This window comes from Protopterus annectens, chromosome 2.part2 (assembly GCF_019279795.1).
Source record: "Protopterus annectens isolate FY-2018-M chromosome 2.part2, PAN1.0, whole genome shotgun sequence".
NCBI classification, from domain to species: domain Eukaryota; kingdom Metazoa; phylum Chordata; order Ceratodontiformes; family Protopteridae; genus Protopterus; species Protopterus annectens.
In genome coordinates, this window is record NC_056730.1 from 641817640 (window position 1) to 641840876 (window position 23237).

General features: G+C 37.6%; 1 protein-coding gene across 5 annotated transcripts in view; it reads right to left on the reverse strand.

Annotated features, from left to right (window-relative positions):
• Positions 1–23237, reverse strand: part of DYSF (dysferlin) — a 3914743-nt gene that overhangs the window by 2593594 nt on the left and 1297912 nt on the right. For all 5 annotated transcript variants that reach the window (XM_044064060.1, XM_044064063.1, XM_044064061.1 and 2 more), the window contains exon 5: positions 11669–11813. In XM_044064060.1, coding sequence (XP_043919995.1) covers positions 11669–11813 — 145 coding nt within the window. The remainder of the gene's footprint in view (positions 1–11668; positions 11814–23237) is intronic.

The following is a 23237-nucleotide window of genomic DNA, read 5'->3' on the forward strand; positions in this document are numbered from 1 at the left end:
AATTCATGAAAATATTTGGCATGGAAGATGTGAATTTAGTAATAGGATTCAGAGTGAATTTACATATTATTTCCCAAGATATAAAAACTGGGCTAGGCTAGAGAGAATTTACATTTCACAGGAACATGTGCGTTTAATTGAAGGTCTTGATACACACCCAATAACTATTTCAGATCATGCACTAATAATAACTAAAATAAAAACATAGGGCAAAGAAATAAAAATGAGGCACTGTCACTTTCCCACCTATCTGGTGAAAAGAGAAAATTTAAGGAATGGATAGTGGAGGTTATTCAGGAGCTATTAGAGAGGATACAAATTTCTTCTGAAAATATAGCTAGGGAGTAGGTTTAAAATTAAGATCTAGTTTTAAAATTGGGTGGAAATAAAAGAAAGGGAGCTATGGTTAATAAGTAGCAGGAATTCTTTAGAGGGACTGACAAATGTTAAAGTATTGCAGAATAGGGGGAATCTCACAGAACAAGAAGAGGATCAACTGCAGAATGCTAAGCAGAAAATAGATTACCTCGATAATATTCATGAGTTTAGAAAAACTGCTGTTAACCAGCTGTTTTTTGATGATAACAGCAAAGCACAAAAACTTTCAGCACAGCAACTTAGGCAACAGAAACTAGAAGGGGCTGCTGCCAAACTTAGGGAGCCTATAACAAGGAAGCAAAAGATCCTGTTGAGGTATTAGAAATATTTTGGAAATTCTATGAAAGTCTGTATAAAGCAGAGAAAAATGGAAATCAAGAAAAAAAGACAAATGGAAATGTTTATGGAAGAATTAAATATGCCAAGGTTAGCGGTAGATGAGGCTCAATTACTAACGGTTAGGAAAAGAGGAGATGAAATAAAAATTGTGACATATAACCAATCTACAGGAAAGTCCCCAGGAATAGATGGTATTCCTGTGGAAGTTTGGAAGTTAGGAGGGAAAATTGATAATGATTTGGAAGTTTTTTTAACAGTATTTTAAGAAGAGAAGTACCAGCATCCTGGAAGAAAGCACTTCGAGCTGTAATACTTAAAATGAGTAAAGATCCATCAGACTCAGCTTTATACAGGCCTATTTCAATATTAAACCATGATTATAAAGTGTTCATGTCTATAATTGCTAAATGAATGACAAACGCATTGCCAAAACCGATAGATATGGATCAATGTGGTTTTGTGGAGGGGAGGCAAACATTTGACAAAATTAACAGAAAATTAACAGAGGGAATCAAAATGGTAGAAGATACCATTGTTGTTGGTGGGTCTTGATGCAGAGAAAGCATTTGACAGAGTAAGCTGGGACATTATGTGCAGGGTAATGGAAGCATGCATTTCCTGAAAAAGCTGTAAGGTTGATTAGGAGGATATATGAGGGGTGAGAGGTGAAAATTAAAGTGGGTGGGGTCCTCTCTGATCATTTCTGCTTGAGCAAAGGTACAGGCAGGTGTCCTCTTTCCCTTTTGTTATTTGAATTATATTTAGAACCATTGGCAAAGAAAATAAGGGGCTCAGAAATTCAAGGATGTAATTGGTATGGTAGTCAAGAAAAGCTGGCTCTATTTGCAGACTATATTATTTTATACCTGACAAAACCAGAAAGAGACATTACAGTGTTGTGGAACATTTTGAGACGGTTTCAAATCTTTTCAGGATACAAACTTAATGAAGCTAAAAACAAAGACAATAGCAGTAAATTATGTACCCACACACAAAATGGTTCAGCAATATCTGTATTTATGGGGATATGATAAAATGATGCAGTACTTAGGAGTGTGAATTAAAAATGATTCTGCTGTGGCAGCTAATATTGGAAGAGCCTAAACTAAAGATAAAACAAAAACTGAGAAAATGGAAGCTTTGTTATATAGATATGGATAGTAAGATACAAGTAGTTAAAATGTTTTTAGTCCCTTTAGTCTTACACACTGGTCAGGCATATTTTTATCAATCAGAGGAGAATTTGTGGATAGCAATTAATAAAGACCTGAAGGACTTTATCTGGGAGGGGAAGATGGAAAGAGTCAAGTGGGATAAACTGATTCTTCCAGTAGAACAGGGCAGATTGGGATTACCTAATTTGAGGGGGTATTTCAGAGCTACACAGTTAAGGCTCCTATACATAGCACAAGCAGAAAACTATAATTCAAAGTGAAAAGGGATGATGTTGAAACAGGGGGAAAGCTCAAGAAATAGGGAGAGCCTGGTATTTTGGATGCAGGCCTTTAAGAAAAATAACAATAATCATACATATATTATATCCATAAAGTAACAGTAAGTATTCTAAGAACTAAGCCAGCATTGAAATGGACAAAGATTCTACCAATAGGGATGACTGCAATTAGGGATATAGACAACAGGCAAGAGTGCGCTGGAATTTACTGGAGAAAACTGGCAAAGGAACCAAGGTATTGGGAGCAAATAACTAGAGAGGGAAAGGTAATAGAAAAGAGGCCAAGAATTTGTTTGAACTGCAGGTTACAGATTGCCTTCCCTATCAAGTATTGATATCAGAGTATAGACAAAGAAATTGGAGAGGGGGGACCTAAATAAAAAAACAGCACTGGTAGAGTTTTTAGTAGAATCTAAAACAGAAGCTGCCATTAAAAAAGGAATAATTAGTAGAGCATATAAAATATTGCATGATAAATATTAAGAATCAATCAGAGGAGATTAGAAAGGATTTGGAAGAAAGACTGGATAAGCAATTCACAAAGAAACAATGGGTGGATATATCTACGTATGCCTCCCAAATATGTAACAACATCTAGAAGATTTAGGATTTTTGCTTGGAAATGTTTACATAGATAATTTTATAGTAACCAAGAATCCACCACAAACCTCCTACAGCAATGCGGGTCCGGTCACAATAAAGGAGGTCTTCAATGATTCAACACGATGCAGCCATATACACAGCAATACTTTATTCCACTAAAAGCGTTCGCAGAGTAGTGCACTCCATTCGAAACAGCACGTAAAATTAGCACATAAAATTAGCACATAAAATTAATTGTAGATCATGGATTAAGCTCTTTCGTCTCCAGATTCTGATGAAGTCTCCGAATGGAGACGAAGTAATCCATGATCTACAATTAATTTTATGTGCTAAATTTATGTGCTAATTTTACGTGCTGTTTCGAATGGAGTGCACTACTCTGTGAACGCTTTTAGTGGAATAAAGTATTGCTGTGTATATAGATAATTTTATACCCAAAGTAGACTCCAGAGAATTTTTCCTCAGGTAGACAGCAAATGTTGGAGTTGTGACGAGGAAGAAAGAGGTACTTGGGAACATATTTTCTGGAAGCGCAGTGGGTTGGGAAACTTTAAGGATTCCCTGCGGGGTGCACTGTTGGAGATGCTGGCTGGGCAGACTGGTGTGACAATGGAGTTGATTTTTCTGAGCTATGAGACAGAATTAGAATTGTCTACACATGGTAAGGCCTTGCTGTGTCTAATTATGGTGGATGCCAAAAAAGCAATCACTAAAAAATGAAATCAAAATCTAAACCAACTATATTAGAAGCAGTGAATAGTGAATATAGTAACAGGGATAAAACAACTGGAATTGAGATCTTTAGAAAAGGGTAGGAGCAATCTACATAGGAAAAATGGGAATTGTGGGAACAGTATATACAGGTGAGCAATGACGTTTGAAAAAAGGTAGGACTTAAATGAGCTATGTAACATCTGGCTGAAAATGATTAGGTACATTATAAGTGATATATAATGTTTGCAAGTGGGAGTGTGTCAGTATGGTTTGTGATTTAAAATTTTTGCAACTAAGATTGTATCAATGTGGTTTGTTTTCATTTATATTAATATATGATTGCTTATGTTGTAAGTGATGGCTTAATAGAGATGTTTCTTGTTTAGAAAGGGGGCAGAAATTTAATAATTTATGTAATGTTGTTTAGGTTATATGATATATAGCAATATATGTGAAGTATAATATTTATTAATGTTAATTTTTAATACAGTTTGATTACTTTTGTATAAATGTAAAATTGCCTAGGTCACAAGTGATAATTCAGTAAAGGTGTGTTTAAAAAATGTGGTTTTATGGATGGAAGGCAAACATTTGATAACATTAATACAATGAATTTCATTCAGGATCCTTTGCCTCTAGTTACCACAACAAACTTAAAGGTTGGTTTTGCTTACATGAATAGAATTTGTAGTATATTTGACAGCAGCATGTGGGATGATAAAGTTGAACAGTTTTCTATTATAGACACACACACACACACACTTACACATAAACACACTTACATCTATATATCACATATCAACTAACAAATATATCAACACCACATTACTCAACCACACACTGGAAATCTAGAAGAACGAAATCAGTGACCATGGCCCATCATAAATACAAAGCAAAAGCAAAATGAAGAATTATTTTTCTCTGACACTCCATTATTACCCAAGTAGTTTTGGCAAATTTGCCTCAGACTTCTCACTTTTGTTGTAACTGCTGTTGAAATGTTGGCATGTTTCCTTTTATAAGCATATCATTTTCTAATGCTGATGCAAAACTTTTTGTTAAGGAGATAACTCTAAGAATAGAAATGTTGCCACCAAAGCTGATAGATGTGGATTTTTTAAAGTTAAGTTCTGTACTGATCACTGGAGACTTATAATCAATTTTGTGGAATGGGTAGAGCAGACAAGAATAGAGAAAGTGGCAATCATACTCATGAGCATACAGATGGCATCTGACATGGAAAACCGGATGTTTATTTTGACAACAAATAGGTTTGCAAGTAAATACTTGACTATAACAAGTCTAGCCAATAACCAAAGGTCAGAATCAAACCCTGTACCTTGTATCTCCAAACATGACAGCAAAAGCAGTGTCAGCATTCAGAAATGGAATACCCATACTGCTGCTGATCATGCCCTGTGTAACCTTGTGTCCAGGGCAGCTATACCCTTCATCCCACCATGGCTACTCTTCTAATCATAGGATATGGGAAATAAACTGGAATAGAAGAAAAAATGGATTAGGACAATACAGGGATATGGTTGAAGAAAACAGGGAACATCTAATAGAATCAGCGATTTTAAGCAGTACATTGGTAAATATAGTGCAGGGATAGACTAAAGATAAGTGTACTCTCAAACAGCTAACTGCAGGTAATAAATGCAGGAAAATATGTCTGCAATCAGTACTTCATAAGTAGTGATGAGGCAGAAAATGCAGAATGCAGACTCATTGGCAAAGAATGATACTAATATACAGAAAAATTATGTTGACTTGTTTGATGCTTTGGGATGCCTGCAAAATGAATATCATATCATATTCTCAAAAGAAGCAGGTCTCATAATTTTAGCTTAAGATGGTGAACTCATTATACTTAAAGTCAAAACAGTGCAAGAACTGAGTAAACAGTAGTGACTGCTAAACTGGCTGAACATACTGAATGGGTCAACAGTATGATGACTAAAATAAAATAGGAAAATGTTAACATTTGTTTTCATACAAAAAATCAATAAATGGATCCAGATGGAGCATTTTCACTTAAAGAATATTAAAATGTAGTTGTTATGATACCAAATACACAAACCAGAGATTTTGGCAAACCAAACCGACACAAGTTCCAAACCTTGTACATTTAATATGCTCTACACTAGATACATACTTTTAAGACTACTTTGCAAGATTTCATCAGCACAAAAGTGTTCCATCATGTTACAGCAAATACAAATGAACAGACTGTGTTGTTAACTTTATTGATTTTGTTCTGGTCTAATACTCCACAAGGTAAGGATATTACAAATGACTGAGTAAGCTGATGGCTAGACTGAGTTCATAAAGTCTGAAGCACAACAGATCCAAATGTTAAATAGATGTGACTTCACTGGCATACGTAAGTCAGTTACTGACAAGAGTATGGTCTGCAATCAGATGCTGACAAAGTTCACACAATCGTGAATATGCAACAAACTACTGAAAAAGTATTTGCTTATTTGATTCTTGGGAATGGTACAATATCTGTCAAAGTTCATACCACACTTTTCAGAGATAACAGTGCCTCTGATACAACTGTTGCAGCAAGAGCAATTTGATGTTGTCCAGCATATGCAGAAAATCTTTAAGCTACTAATCAAACTGGTCATCACTGCATCAATATTACAGCACTATGATTTTACCTTAGTCACATGTCAACAAGCTAATGCCAGTCAGCAAAGGTTGGGAGTAGTCATAATTCAAGAAGGTATGACAGCTGTCTATGCATACAAATCTTTAACAGACACAGACTTGTTATGCTCTAATAGGGAGAAAAAACGCTTGTAATAGTGTTTATATGTCAAAAGTTCCATGGTTATAGGTACGGAAAGCATATTAGTGTAGAGTCTGATCATAAAGCTCTATAAAGCATACTCAAGTAATCAAAATAAGGGGAGAAGGGGTTAAACACCCCAAGTGCAGAGTGCTAGGGTGCGAGATTAGCATATCCCAATCTGTCTTTAGTGCATTACTGGCATTTAGAAATGAAGTGCTCCACATACGGCATAAATTGTAGTAGTAAGCAGTTGCTACAATTTAAAAGGAGCAAAGTCATTTTTTTGCTCCTCAAGTCAAAGAAGAGCTGTTGAGGTGGATGACAGATTGGGAGACAGCACCAGGTATAAGAAAAGCAGCTACACCTCTGAAGGTGATCCTTCTGCAAGCATACAAGCCATGTAGTCAACTACAACAAATGTTATTGGCATTACAGAACTGTGACCTTCAAGTGCAATAAAAAACAGGAAAGAGTATGAACACTGCAGATACACTTAGTAGAGCATATTTTATGAAATGCAGGGACTTCTTGAAAGTGCTGTGGGTGGGTAATTCATTTAACAATAACGGCTGAGAAGCTTCAAGAATTGAAAACTCCTACTAGTAAATGATCACTACAAATTAAGTATATCTGATGATTAAGCCATATTTTCCCATTTAGTGATAAACTGTTATGCATCCGACCAATCTACAGAAAAGTCTCCAGGAATAGATGGTATTCCTGAGGAAGTTTGGAAGCTAGGAGGGAAGAAAGTGATGAAGATATGGAAGGCTTTCTTTAACAGTATTTTAAAAGGAGAAGAAGCACTAACACCTTCAGAAAAAGCTGTGGTGGCTGTAATACCTGAAGATGGTAAAGACCCATCAGATATATCTTCACATAGGCACGTTTTAATTCAAATGGCAAAAGTGATGGCAAAATTGATAGATATGGGACAATGTGTTTTTGTGGAGAGGGGACAAATGTTTGACAACAATAATAGAACAATGATATTCCAGAGGGGAGCAAAATGTAAGAAAATACCACTGTTATTGATTAGTCTTCATGCAATCAAGGTATTCAGGAGAGTAAGCTGGTATTTTACGAACAGGGCAATGGAAGCATTTGCATTCCCTTGACACAATAATAAGGTTAATTAGGAGGATACATGAGAGATTGGAAGTGAAAATTAAGGGGGGGGGGTCCTCTCAGATAAATTCTGTTAGAACAGAGGAAGTAGGCAGGGGTGTCCCTTTTTCCCTTAATTACTTGTGTTACATTTAGAACCACTGTCAAAGAAAATAAGGGACTCAGAATTCAAGAATATAATTGGGATGGTAATTAATAAAAGTTTGCTTTATTTGCAGATGATATTATTCTGTAACTGATAAAACCAGAATAAGATATTTCAGTGATGTGGAATATTCTGAGGCAGTTTCAAGTCTTTTTGGAATCAAAATTAATGAAGATAAAACAAAAGTAATAGCTGTAAACTACATACCCACATACACATTGTTCAGCAATACCCATACTTATGGGGACATGATAAAATGGTACTTAGAAGTATGGATTAAAAAGGATTATTTTATGGCAACTATGGATATGTGGGAGGAGACTAAACAAACGATAATACAAAAAATATGAAACTGGAATCTCTGTTATATGGATATGGATAGCAAGATACAAACAGCAAAAATGTTTTTAGTCCCTTTAGTTACATACACAGGTCAGGCATATTTTTATCAGCCAGAGAAGTTGTGGATAGCAATTAATAAAGATTTGAAGTATTTTATCTGGGAGGGGAAGACGACAACAGTCAAGTGGGCTAAGCTGATCCTTTCAATAGAACAAGGTGGTTTACGATTATCCAATATGAAGGGGTATTTCAGAGCTACACAGTTAAGACTCCTACACATGGCACAAGCAGAAAGCTACTAATCAAAGTGGAAAGAGATGATGATGAAAGGGGGGGGGGCTCAAGAAATAAGGAGAAACTGGGATTTTGGATGCACATCCTTAAGGAGAGTAAAAAAACATACATAATATTATATTCATAAAGTAGCAGAAAGTATTTTAAGAACTAAGCCAACAAAGGAACAGAGAAAGGAGATTCTGCCAATAGGGGTTACTGCAGTTTAGGGGTTCAGAGAATAGACAAGAGGGAGCTGCAATTCACTTGAGAAAACTAGCAAAGAAACCAATGTAATAGGAGACAATAATTAGGGACAGGTAATGTAATGGGAAGAAGCCACGAATACATTTGGAGTGAAGGCTAGAGATTGCCTTCTCTATAAATGACTGATATCAGTGTATAGGCAAAGAAAAAGGAATAGGGGGATCTTAAGTGAAAGACCAGCACTGGTAGATTTTTTTTGTAGAATCTAAAACAGAAGTTGCTGTTAAAAAGGAAAAATATAAAATATGGCATGACAACTATAGGAATCAATCAGAGGAGGTTATAAAGGATTAGGAAGAGAAACTGGACAAGCAATTCACAAAGAAGCAATGGAAGGATATAAGTATGGCTTGCAGATAAGAAACAAAGTCGAGAAGATTTAGGAGTTTTGCTTGGAAGTGTTTGCATAAGTACTTTTATACTCCAAGCAGACTCCAAATAATTTTTCCTCAGGTATATTGCAAATGTTAAAGGTGTGAAGAGGAGGAAAGATGTAATTGGGAACATATGTTTTGGGTGTTTAATGAGTTGGTAGACTTTAAAAATTCCCTGCAGACTTCTCTGTCAGAAATACTGGGTGAGCAAATTGGTGTAACTAAGTAAATTATTTTTTTTTTCCAGTGATAAAGAATCAGAATTTCTTTGACATGGTAAGACCTTGCTGAGTTTACTTCTGGTGGCTGCCAAAAAAGCAACTACTAGAAAACGGAAATCAAAGTCTAAACTAACCTTACTAAAAACAGTGAATATAGTAACAGAGGTAAAAGAAATTATGTGTGAACTTTAGAAAAGATTAGAAGCAAATGACATAGAAAAAAAAACAGGAATTGTGATAACAATACACACAGAATAAAGTTTTGGAGGAGGAATGAGGTTTAAGAGAAGGCAGGAATTTAATGAGCTATGTAATGGTCAAATGACAATGATTGTATAGAAGTTTATATATGATTTATAATATTTGCAGCTGACAACATGTTAATATGGTTTGTTTTCATTTATATAAATGTATAGTTGCCTATGTCACAAGTTATAACTAAATAAAGATGTTTCTTGTTTAGAAAATAAACTGTTATGCATCCCATTACTTACATTTGCAGGTGACGAAGTGACCAAACCCTCTCAGATGACAAATCAAATGTTAATAAAAGTATCATGAACCATATCTGGGTATGTCAACAGAAAGACAAGAGTCAGAGAGACTATGTACTTGCTAATATGTGTACAAAAATTTAAGAAAATGGTGCAAAATTCTGGTCTGTGTGATATGTTCAGCAATCAAAAACAGAAAGGAAATAATTCCACATGAAGTTCTTTCACTACTTTTGTTGAAACAATGTACTGCCTACTTCAGTACATCAATATCCACTTCTGACAGTGCCGATTACCAGTAAAATATACAGAAGTGATCTAAAGAATACAAAAGCACATTCTATAATCAATGTGTTAACACTGATCTATGTTAGACAGATTATACCTGACAATGGTCCCCAATTTACGTACCAAGAGTTTAAACTTTTGCCAAAGAACTGAGCATCATCTCCAGTTCAGGATACCGCAATCAAATGAACAAGTCCAAAGAATGATCATGACAAACAATTTTTTTCAAGAAGAGTGGTTTGTTGTGCCAATTGGATTGTTACATCTTTGAGAATACAGAAATATAACTTTACAAGTTTCAGGACTCTCACTTGCTAAGCAGTTGATGAGAAGGTTTAGGATAAGGTTTCCCATACCACTTTCATTATTGCTTCAAAAAAGCAGACACCAAGCACTAGATCTTCTACAAAGAAGATAGATGACTCACGTTTTATTACAAAACATCTAAGAATTATTCACTGTTAAGGCAAGGAGAGGCAGACAAAGAAAGAGAAGGAGAAAGAAGGTAATTCTGGAGCAGAATTTGGGACAGAAATTGCAATTATAGGCTGCAGCATTTACTTGTTGTTCACAGCTGAGGTCTTATGAAGTGCATGGAGAAGATAAGCAACTGTGTAACAGAAATAACCCTGACTTAACTTTTCAACTGAAAGTATAAAACAGATTATTCCAAACTTGCATTCACAATGAGAAAGCAGTAGAAGACAGCAGCCAAATTATAAAAACAGCAATATAGTCACTTCATCTTACAAGCTAATTGAATTTATGACTTCCAGATGTTTCTGAAAACACGTTTATGAGTGGAATATGATGTCACACTGCAGCAAGACTTGTCATTCATTAACACTGTATTTTCTACCTTGGCAAAAGAGACATTTACAGTATGCATGCACTGAATGCATGGATGTAAAATGCTTTAAAGGACACTTCACAATTAATGTAGGTATTCTGGTATACATATGCCATATACTACCTCCAAATTCCCTGTTACCATATGGCTATATAGTCCATCCCCAGTGCAATGAATAGTTAGTATTAACAAAGATATGGTTAACAATCAGAGTGTAAGCATATATGAAGCTGCATTGTCCTGGAAGGAAATTGTGAATGTGGCTAACATTGAGCATTCAGAATATCTTCGATAAAGCAGTGGGAGTAAAACAGCAATGCTTGAGCAATGCATATTCAGAACACAATTTAAAACTGATGCAGCAGAAATACTTGTGAATATGTCCTTGCAAACAAACTGAATGTTAAATCCCAGTTGCACACAAATTATCATTTGAATAGATGCACACACATTCAGGACAAAAATCGATGACATATCCTTGGATTTAAGTAGAATAACATACCAGCAAAGCAAATCAAAATGATCATTCCATATTATCTTTTATATACAACTACTAGCAGTTACACATTGCTGTAGTATTTTCTCTGAGGGCAACTTCTCCAAATCACTATTCCTGTAAGTAGTTTTGGATCACTGAATATAATGAATATCTATCATATACAGAACATCAACAGCTGAAATTTTAGATAGAAACTGCTGGCTAATGGTAAGAAAACTTTACCGTACAATGTAATTCAAATCAGCAAAGGTAAATTAGGTAAAACCACCATAGCACCCCACCCACCACGCACCTACAATTATATTTCACTTTAGTATGACTTTCACAAGCCCTGTTTTTAAATAAATAAGGAAAGGAATGAGTCATATTAGCATTTCATCTCCTTGGACTAAGCAGATATGTTAAGCTTACATACCATTTAACAGTTACATCATAAATTTCAATATCAGATTACAGCAGAATTTGACTGCTAGTCATTTTATGCTTTTGCCACTTACCAGTAATTGTGGTATCAAGCTCGGAAGGTGCTGACGTGGGTTCTGCTGGAGTAGGAACAGGAGCAGGCATGGGAGTAGGATAAGTTGGAATCACTGGAATGGCCCCAGGAGGAGGGATGTATGACACTTGCAGTTCCAGCTTGGCCTATAACATCAAAACAGACATTCAATAAAATATTTAAACGCCAAAAGCAAGAAGGCTTCATATGGAATGACTATAACTGTAAATCATGTGTGTCACACAAATTTCTATGTACATCATTACAGCTTTTGCCCACAGAGGTTCACTGGATGTGCTTTATACCCTCCCACATCATGGAGGCATTCATTCTTCCTAGGCTTTTTTTTTTGACATAACAAGCGGCAATTCTCAGAAGTACCCTGTAGAACATTTAAACAGATATTAGCATCTTTAACTACCAAAAACAAATGCAGACACACATGCATACAATGTGTGTGTGTGTGTGTGTGTGTGTGTGTGTGTGTGTGTGTGTGTGTGTGTGTGTGTGTGTGTCTTCATGTGCATGTGTTTGTTTGATAGTGTCTGTGTATGAGTGTTTATAAAATATAAATACATAGATTTACGTATCACAGGACAAACACATGAACATGAATGCACACATACAGTGATGTTCATATGTACAAAACTATGTGTTAAATGTATACACAAAGATGCTCACCTACATAAAATATTCACATGTGGCCTGTGTGCGCCTATGTGCATATGTGTGTTTATATACAGACATAGTTGTGTGTGTGTGTGTGTGTCTGTGTATGTATAAATATATATATATATATATATATATATATATATATATATATTGAGAGAGAGAGAGAGAGATGCATACAGATATAGATAGATACATACATAAACAAATTGAAAGACAGACAGGTATTTTATTTTTATTTTTATTTATTTATTGCATTTGTTTACCGGGAAAGTCCACTGGGCCTAAAATAGCCCATTTTCAATGGAGACCCAGGGAGAAAAGCTCTGACAAGAACATAGATGCAGAAAAAAGATTAAACATTAATTGGTACAGAAGTAGAAACTGTGTTACATATAGTGGTTACTGTAATATATACAGAATATATACATGTCAGGAATTTAGTTGGTTTGATTACAGTAACATATGCAGAATATATACATAAAAGCAGAAATTTAGTTAGTTCCCAGATGAATTCAGAATGGTAAAAACGGAGATAAATTAATCAAAATTATTGTACCAGTATCAACAAGTGATGAAAGAAAAAAAATAATAAATATGGAGAAAGTAACATCAGTCACTAGTAGTACAAAGCACAGGAATTTAGTTATAATATAAGGAGAAGGAAGAGGTTAGGTTATAGAGCAGGTACATAGCCAGGAAGAGTTGAGATGATTTTTCAGTATTTGTTTGAAGGTGGTGGTTCTGCCCATGTTTCTTATAGAAGGAGGAAGCAAGTTCCATAGTGTGGCGACGGTGAAAGAGTAGAGCAGTTGCCCAGCCGGTAAGGTGGGCTTTTCTACTTTTAGAAGTAGATGATTTTCAGACCTTAGTTGCCTGCTGGGTTGGTATTTGGCAGGTAGAGTTGAAAGAGCAGGACAGTCTGTGGGTCAGTAGATTATTTTGTGTGCTGTAGTTAGCTGGGTGAATGAGGGATAGTGGGGGAGTTCCAACCAGCCTAATTGTGTCAGTGAGTTACAGTGGTGGGATGAGAATTTGACCTTGGTGGCAAATTTGGCTATTCTGTTGTAACACATATCAAGTTTAGATTTTGTAGAATTTTGGATATTAGTGAGGAGAGGGGCACCATAAAGGAGAGAGGGTAATAAAAATGTAGTTGCAAGGTTTTGTCTAGTAGAGAGGCTAAGAAAGTTTTGGTGCCTGTACAGCATACCGAGCTTTTGGTGTGTTTTTTTGATGTTGCTATTTATGTGTAGGTCAAAGTTTAGGTTTTCATCTATAATAATAGCTAGTAATTTAGTGTGTGGGACAACTTCTACAGTGGTATTGTCTTGGGCTTGTATAATGAAGAGTTTTTTTTTTATCTAGGGGAGTGGTTTTCTTAGAGGTAAAAATGACTAGTTTCGTTTTTTTTGACAAGATGATTGGTAAGCATCCAAGATTCAGTAGAGGTGAGGGCATTCTGGGTGATCTGCTGCAGTTCAGAGTTGGGATTTGCAGTGCATATTATTGCAGAGTCATTAGCATACTGGATTACTGAGCATTGTGGGAGAGTGGTGTGAAACTTGTTAATAAAGATGCTAAATAAGACAGGGCCAAGTATGGAGCCTTGGTGTACCCCTGTGGAAGTATTGAGGAAGGGAGAGTAAGAATGTTGACATTTGGTGGATTGCTGCCTATTGGCGAGATCGCTACTGAACCATTGTGGGGCAGGTGGGGAAATGTGGAGGGTAGATAGTTTAGCGAGGAGGATAGTGTGGGAAACAGTATCTAAAGCTTTGGAGAGGTCGAGGAAAAGAGAAGCGATTATTTTACTGGAATCCCATGCCCAGTTAACTGTATCAAGGAAGGAGACGAGGGCTGTAGTGGTGCTGTGCCCTGGTCTGAAACCATGCTGAGTGGGTAACAGAATTTGATTTTCAAGCAGGGGGTTGAGGAGTTGGGCATGGATGCATTCTTCCAGTATTTTAGAGAGGGGTGAGAGAATAGCTATGGGTCGAAAGTTTGTAGTGTCTGTGTTGGTGCCGCCTTTGTGTAAGGGGAGAATGAATACTTTTTTCCAGATGTCTGGGACAAGGGACTCTTTAACTGATCTGTTAATGAGTATGCTGATGGGATAAACTACAGAGTTTGCAGCTAGCTGCAGGAAGTGTGGGGGTAGATTGTCAGGGGCTAGAGTACAGGGTTTAAGCTTAAGTAAAAGTTTTTTTATTGTGGCAATGGGTATGGGGGAGAATTTTAGGTTAGAGATGTGTGTAGATACATAAGTTTGTTAAGAATCATTAGGTTGGGGCTTCGTTGATTCTAATATCACTGATTGAGCAAAACCTTACTCAGTGAAACTGAGAGATGGGCTTGAGCATGGATCATGCAAGGGAGAAATTGGTGCTTGGAGAGGTAGGTTTTGATGGATCAGGCTCAATGATCACCAACCTGGCAAAAGCAGTCTCAACAATGCATGCTGCACATATTGCACTGACATAAGTACACACACACACACACACACACACACACACACACACACACACACACACACACTGTGTGTGTGTGTGTGTGTGTGTATGTATATATATATATATATATATATATATATATATATATATATATATATAAAGATAGATATACAACCATTTGCTAGGGAAAATACACTTATAATAAGGTAATAAAGCAATTCCAGACCAAATGTCTCATGATAAACCCAGTGTTTCACCAAATGACTTTCTCAATGGGACATTGCTACAGTGCAGTTCCCAAGTACAAAAAACAAAGCCAAAATATATTTTAAACTGCTCTTTGCCGAGGGCAAGCCCTGACATCCCCCACAAACTTAAATACACTAACACCTCAATCACACAACCATGAGGAAGTAATAAAACTCCAAACCCACACTGTTATGCAATCTCTGTCATCAGATCCAGCTCTATTTGATGTACCTGCTCATCAACTAAGTATTGCTTACTAAAATAAATCAAGTGAGCAAGTACATCACCAAAAATAGAAAATTATTAAAATTTTGTGGTCTTCCTATTTCTCTAGAGACTCACTGGTTGTGCTTTACACCCTCCCACATCATGCAGGTATTCATTCTTCCTAGGCTTTTTTTTTTTGACAAAACAAGTGGTAAATTCTCAGAAACTTTAAAGACCTTTACTCAGTAGAGCCCTCACCACCCTGGGAAAATATGACGGTCAATAATGTATACCTGACTTATGAACCTACAATACCTATGGTGTTAGATAAGTCAGAATGTGGTCATCTATTATTGTTGTATGCTATTTGCACAGTATTGCTACTTGCAATGGAATATTTCAAGCACCTAAACACTCCATATCGGTTGATACATGCAATTTTAAGGCACCTTGAGCCCACTAGCGATTTGTCTCTATCAGTTCTCCCATTTGGTGCTCATGTTAGGTTTTATCTTCTTCATCAGTCCTTTTCCTTATATATCTGGTACAAAAAGGTCATCTTTCAATTATATTCTGTGACATCTATTAAGCCCTTCCTACAACTTTTATCAGAATATACACTGCAGCCCACTCACTACATTTATTATTACCAACTTTCTTTTATTTTGAGACATACCTTAGACTCCAAGCAACTTGATTTAATCTCAGCATCCTCAGTACACCGGATTTTTATATCATTGTGGACAACAGAGGTTTTTCAGAAAGCCAATATAGAGGGATGATTTGAGATCCCATGTTCCAGTTCTTTTTCCCCATCTCTTGGTCTCCAAAATATATATCATATAGAAAAGCAATCATGCTTAACAGTGGTACAACTTTCATACATAATAGCCCTCCCCAGGAGAATCACTTTTCCCCCTCAAAATGGAGGATATTATCTCATTCTGACTGCAAAGATACACCTCTCCCTGCTGGTGATGCCAATCCAGTCACCCTAAAACTACCTGGAAGCACACAGCATGGGACTGTATTTCAATTAACAGAATTTGGAAAGTCTTTTAGGACAAAGTAGGACAAATCTATCTACCTACAGATACAGAATAAAAGGGAATGGTCATCTATGAATTTATTCTAGGTTTGCCAAAATCAAGTGTCATTTGCACATTGGTTTTAGCAGCCAAGAAAATTATTATATAACACTGGAAAAGTTCTATAACTTTGGCAAATTGTTCACATAATTTATCAGACTGAGCATCAAATTGCTCAGCATGGAGAATGACTGCCTTATGGAAACTGTTCCTAATTCCGATATTATAAAGGTTGTAGATGAAATTGATAATCTACAGACCCCAATTTATGTCATCAGGTTTCCAACCACATTGTAACCAACATTATTTACATTTTGAACACAATACATATATTCAATGTTTCTTAGCTGAACTTATTCCCTTCCATATTTCACTTGTATTGTTTTATTCACTGTTTTGCAATAGTGAAATAATTATTAAGCTCCACTTCTTATAGCTTAAGGTATCCTTACCTTCTGACTATTACATATTAAATCCTTTCTTTCCATACATTTTATACCATTTAATAATTAATACATAGTCACTGTAGCATGGCAACAGAGCTCAGCTATTATGCAAGCAAGCTAAATATCACACTCCTGTGTAGCTACTGAATGTAATCTTTAAAAGAGGATTGAAAGTTGTGTTGGATCATAAGTGAGATCATATAGGATTTTATGTCTATGTTATAAACATTCATGCCTTTTCTAATTATACACAATTTGAAAAATAACGCAAAAAGAGACAAATTAAACATTGTCAGTGCTATTTCAAATACAGCCGCAGCACTGAATCACCTTTTAACAGTACTGCTTTTATTTTCTTAAATTGAAGAAAACTACAACTGGTTGTGTTTGCCTGACCATACCTTTTACCAGATGTTATTCAATGAATCCTTGTGGAAATGTCTAGAGCATTCTTAGAAGATGGCTGAATCATCTCAGCTGGTTCCTTACACACGATATAGACATTCAGATGTATCATTCAGTAAGATTAAGGGACTTCAAACAATTTTGAATATGCTATAAAAGAATACAGTATCATTCCAGGGCACTATCCCATATCTAAGTGACAAGCACTTCACTCAATGAATATTGTGTGCAGTTCTAGAAGACACCATCTTTGCAAGCTTGTAGAACAGACCATTCGAAGGGCATTATACAGAGACTTGAAAATCTGATACATACAGTATTAAAGAAAGAGGACTGTGGAAAATCAGATGTAAACATTGAGGAACATCAAGATGATCCCTGGAATCCAAATGAGTACCACTTTTCATTAAAAATAGTTAAACAAGCCAACACAATCTGAAAATTTAAAGCTGAGTGACATAACAGAGATGCAAAGAAGTATGTTCCACAGATTCTCAGACAAATCAGTAGATGATTTATTAAAAAATGGAGTGACAGAATTCAGGATCAGATAGCAGAAGCTCAGATGAATCCTAGGGGCTAAGCAGAATAAGCCGCAAGTTAAGCAGGCTGAAGATTCTGACAGGTAGGGAACCAGGCTCATGTGTGTTTTTACTACAATTTATGTTCAGTATACTTTACAAAGCAGTGCAGTCATGTTGGTTACATCTTTCCCTCCTTCTCTTCATTTCCATATCTCCTAGCATGGCTGCCCTGCACCTGCACTTAAAATCTACCCCCATTGTCATCTTCTTTGAAAGGTAAGCCAAAGTCAGTAACATGCATTGCTGAAAATAAACATCTTTAACATTTTAATTTTATAACTTGCAAAATGAAAAGTTGTAAGCAAAGTAAATTGCAAAAATGAAAAAGCAGCAAACCAAAGACCAGGAAGGAACCAGACCACACAACCTATAAACTTTCATTCGTTAACACCACGAACTTCATCAGAATAAATAAAAAAAACTTGAAACCACCCTTTAAATATTTGCCATGCAAAAATCATCCAATGACAAAATGCTTCAAATAAATTACTTAAATAGCCACTGTGATGTCATGAAAATTTAAAAATACACTACAAAATTTTTTGACATTGCATATGTATAAAAACATATATATATAATAGTCAACAATAACAAACTACTACACAGTGTTTCATCAAATAAAGGCCATTTTGTGAACAGCTTGACTCACTACATCAAAGCCTTTGTAACTGAAGAAAACACTTGGGGCCAGATTCACGGTCACCTGCAGCTGTAAAGTCTTACTCGGAGGCTGCAGTTGAAAGGGATGTCGTCAGCGTGCCATGAATATTCATGAGGGCACCCTGACTCATCCGTAACTCTTACACCGACTGAGTAGGCATGCAGGGGGCGTGTCCGACTGCCGAGCAGTCTAAAAGTCCACGCCCCTGCAAAGTTTTAAAAAGAATAATGTCAACAGACAAGAGTGAGTCCGCTCAAATGTACTTGCACTCAACACCACACTCCCTGACACTGTAAACCCCCATCAGAGTTATAGAACGTAAAATATTAATTTTTTTTTAAATCCACGATTTAGCTGCCCGTATTTGCACTTGTTTGCGCAGGTGTGCCCATTGCTTAACCACAGTTTGCAATTGTGACATTGAAGAGCATATAAGAACTACTTATGCAAATGAATCTAAATAGCAATAGCGTAATGGTAGAGCGTATGCACAAAGAGAAGGCCTTCATGGTTCAAATCCCACCACTCCCCTTCTTATTTATGTTTTAAATCAGTACTTGAAATAATACCAGACATATATGATTAAAATTTTATTAAAAGCAGTGACATGGCCAATGTATCAGTGAACAAAATATATATTTTTAAAAGACCCAGATATATAATAGCCTGCTGTTAAGCAAAGTTTTACACAGCTAAACACAGGTGCCCATAGTTTAATAGCGCTTTACCCAGCTAAACAGAGATGCCCATAGTTTAATAGCGCTTTACCAAGCTAAACAGAGTTTCCCATAGTTTAATAGCACTTTACCCAGCTAAACAGAGTTGCTCATAGTGTAATAGTGCTTTACCCAGCGCAACAGAGTTGCCCAAAGTTTAAAAGCACTTTACCCAGCACAATGTGTTTGCGCGGATGTGCGCACCGTGCCAACCAGGGCACAGGGGAGCAACGTAGAGCTAAGTTGCTTAAACGCAACCACACCCCCTAGCCTGCCTAGACAGTATTAAAATAAAAGAATGACAAGGTTTGAACCCAGGACCCTTTGCATCGTAATCAAAGTAGGGAACCACTAAGCCATGACAACATAGGGAAAACAGCCACTATTAACATTCATAAACTTAGGAATGGTAGTTTAACCATTACTAAGCAGGTCTGCAGTCAGCCTGGAATTTTACAAAATGGCCAATCACAAAAAAGTGTGGGAAATGCGGCATATTTAAGACCCACAGGCGGGAATACACTCCATAACTGATTGTAGCTCACATCTGCAGTCAGAATGTCTGGTGTTGGAGAGGGAGCGCGCTTCCGAGCGCAGAGATGGGGCATCGAGGAGTCCAAATACATGGTTTGGCTCCTAGTCCACCGTCATGAGGCAGGACTCCTGCAGGGCCAGTTCCAAGGGACGGAGTACAAGGCAGAGGCTTGGAACCGGTTAGCTCGTGACCTCACCAGTGCCACAGGCATTCCTCAGACTGGTGAGCATGTCCGTCACCACCATGCGGACCTGAAGAGACGAAAGGAGGACTGCCTGAACCAGTGGATACAGGAGGCCCATGGGATGCAGGATGCCCCAGTACTGAGTATGTAGCCATGGAATGCAGTATGTAAGAATTTAAAATGGAGTATGTATAACGGATAGGAATGTCTCAATATCCCTTCATTTACTTTACAGCTGCAGGTGACCGTGTTATGAATCAGCAAGCCTATGCTGATAGGCTGCTAAGGCTGCGCCACCAGGCAGGTTAGTGATTATTCTGCATGTATTGTTATATAAAATATGGGAGAGAGCATGAAAGAAAGTGTTGTAGTCCAATAATACAGCCATAAAATGGACTGAATACGTCCTCTGCATGTACTGTCAGATAAAAACGTTAGAGAGTCAGAAAAAGAGTGTAGTAACCCATTAAGAAAGGTAACAAATGTCTGGAATAATATCTCTGCAGGCACTGTCATATAAAAGAATATGTGAGTGAGCCTGAAAAAAGAGTGTGCTAACCTACTAATAAAGGTATAATATGTCATGAACATGTCTGCCATATATACCGTTAAAACAAATAAAGGAGTGAGCCTGTGGAAAAGTGTGTAATGTCATTAATAAAAGTCTAAAACCCAGAGTCTGTTTCACTTAGTATGAAATGTTGTTGTACCCTTGCATTATACAAATAGTAATGTGTTAGAAAGTGCTGGCAACCCAGAGTTCTGTAGTCCCATCTAAAGTGGGTGATGGAAGTTCTAATAGCTGTGAAGTAAATATACAGTCCTCAACAGTCAGTTACTGGCTGGCATGCATAAGTAAATATGGCACACGAGTAGCATGCTAATATGTTCCCCAGAAATGTAAGTGTGCTTTAATAAATGCAGGGTACTGTACAATTAGAAGTGAAAATGTCATGTGAAAACATCCAGATATGTAGATAAAGAAATATAAATGCAACCATGAAATATGTAGCAGTAACATCTGCATCCTGGACAGTTAGTATGTGAGATATAGGTCAAGTATAGATTGAACTAGCCAAACCCACTACACAACCTAATGCATGGTGGCAAGTGTAATAATACATGTAGGGAATATACACCTGCAGTCACTAGGAATGTAGTGTAGAGTAAAAGTGTTTATAAGATGTTAACGGAGGTTTTTTCTACACCTCAATGGGTATGTGTAATCTTAAATATTTGTTGGGATATATGTCCAATTGTTCTATAAATATTTGCACTCATGTTGATGCATGTGCCCTGTTCAAACACCACGTTCATGGTGGTCTGTTGCTAACAATCATCCCTGCATGTGGTTGGAATAACCACTGTTGTTCAATATATGCATGTTTTATGTTTGCTGTTCAACTGTTGTAACTGTGGTGTGTTGGGTTAATGGGAATATTACTGCATGCTGTTACAACTAATCTGGAATGCTGTTGATTACGTTGTAATGAAACACACCTAATCACAGAACGTATGGGAAGGCAGGTCCGAGCGGACCCACCTGTCCCTCTTCAGCTGGCGAGTGCACCTGGCACCAGTGACTCTGGTGCCCAGCCCGGACTCCTCTCTTCCATTGGTCCTGTGCCACCTTCGGGTGGAAGCGCTGCAGGGGACGGGGCTCGTCTCCCCCCCCCCGTGCAAGAGTGGGCGGAGAAGGGCCACCTGTCACCCTTCGAAGGGTCCGGGTTGTGGTGCGTAGGGAGATCCAGCGTTCAGTCGCTGATCCCCTACGCCAGCTTGAGGCGAGAGTGGTGCGTCTCATGGGTGAGCCTGCCCATCCTACTCAGCCCCCAGCACAGCCACCCCCGGGCCTGTGAAGGTTTAGTGGTGACTGCCCATGGTTGGGGATCTCAGTTCCACTGTTGCCATCTGTGGGCTCATGGGCTTGCGATTTCCAAACAACCTTCCCCATCAATTGTGTTCACCCACCCCATGTGTCAAATTCCGCCCCTGTATGCGTCTTGTTTGTCTTGTCTGTTTACCTCCCCAACCTACCTCTCCAAATATACCTACTTCCCCTAAATCACTTACCACTCTCACCTGAAAAAAAAAAAAAAAAAGGGCAATCTGTATCCGAAAAAAATTACGCCCCATACATAGCTTCCCATTTTGCACACATGTCCACAGGGCATGTACACCGATAATTCTAATTGGCAATGCAACAAACTATGTTGTCCTCACCCCTCTCTCTGGGGTGAAAGGTCTCAAAACTCACTCCAAATTTTCAACATATGCACAGCTGTTGCTGTTAAAAAAATGGGCAGCTATGGGCCTTCCCTACACCCTTCCTGCACATCCCGAGCTTGTTTTCCTACTGTCTGTCCCTCTCTGTGCCCCCTTTTTCACCACTTTCCTATCTCCCCATTTTCTTTTCTTTAAAAGAAATTAGCTGGGGCGGGAATAAGCACTTTTAAGCAGTAGTTAGCAGGGGTGCGCGAGTGTGAGCTTGTGTGCGCTTAGCTAAGCATTGGTAAGCGTCTCACAAACACGCTTACAACTGCTTAAAAGTGCCTTAGTCACTCTGTATGACAAGGCCCTTGTACTGCTCAGCAGCAAAATAAAAAACCTTGTCAGTCTCGAACCTGGGACCTTGGACTCACCAGTCTGCATGAAGTACCACTACACCACAGCAGATATACAATAACATAGTGCTGAAAGCAATTTATCATGCATTATCATGAGTGAATGTAAAGTGAAAATAGGAATGGCATAACACAAATCTTGTTCTGTGGGCCTTAACCAGCAGGTGTTGTTGAATTGCATGACATGACTGTGAAAAGAGAATCAGCCATGCAAGTAGGGAATAAGGTTACAGTAGCAGCTTACACACCCCACACAGTATTAGGGCAGGATAAACACTGGCATATTTGCATAGGTCACAGGCCAGACCTCCCAACAGTGACTGCTCTACAGTGATGACCCTGATTTGTAAACAAATGTTAGCTGTGCCCCTCTGACTCCCTGTGAAATGTACTAACAGTAGGCAGAAAGGTGTTGAATCTCACTTAATAACAAATGTTAATAAGTGAGAGTAGACACCGCTTGCACGTCAGAAAAGGTGCAGTAATAGAAATGCTCTGAATCACCCAAAGTCTGAACTGCAAAATGTCTGTACTATATGACAGGTGTATCCTTGTTATATGTACCTTTCCCTGAAGCTGTTCAAATATATATGTGAGAGTATCTGAGGCCTGGAAGAGTCAGAAACACACAGGCATATCAGCTTGTCTGCTGTTACACACTCTGCAAATAACTGTAGAATGAATCCCACAAGCATGCCCTTATGTAGAAGTACAACACAGAAATAGCAAAGTATGTAGCCATGTAGTGC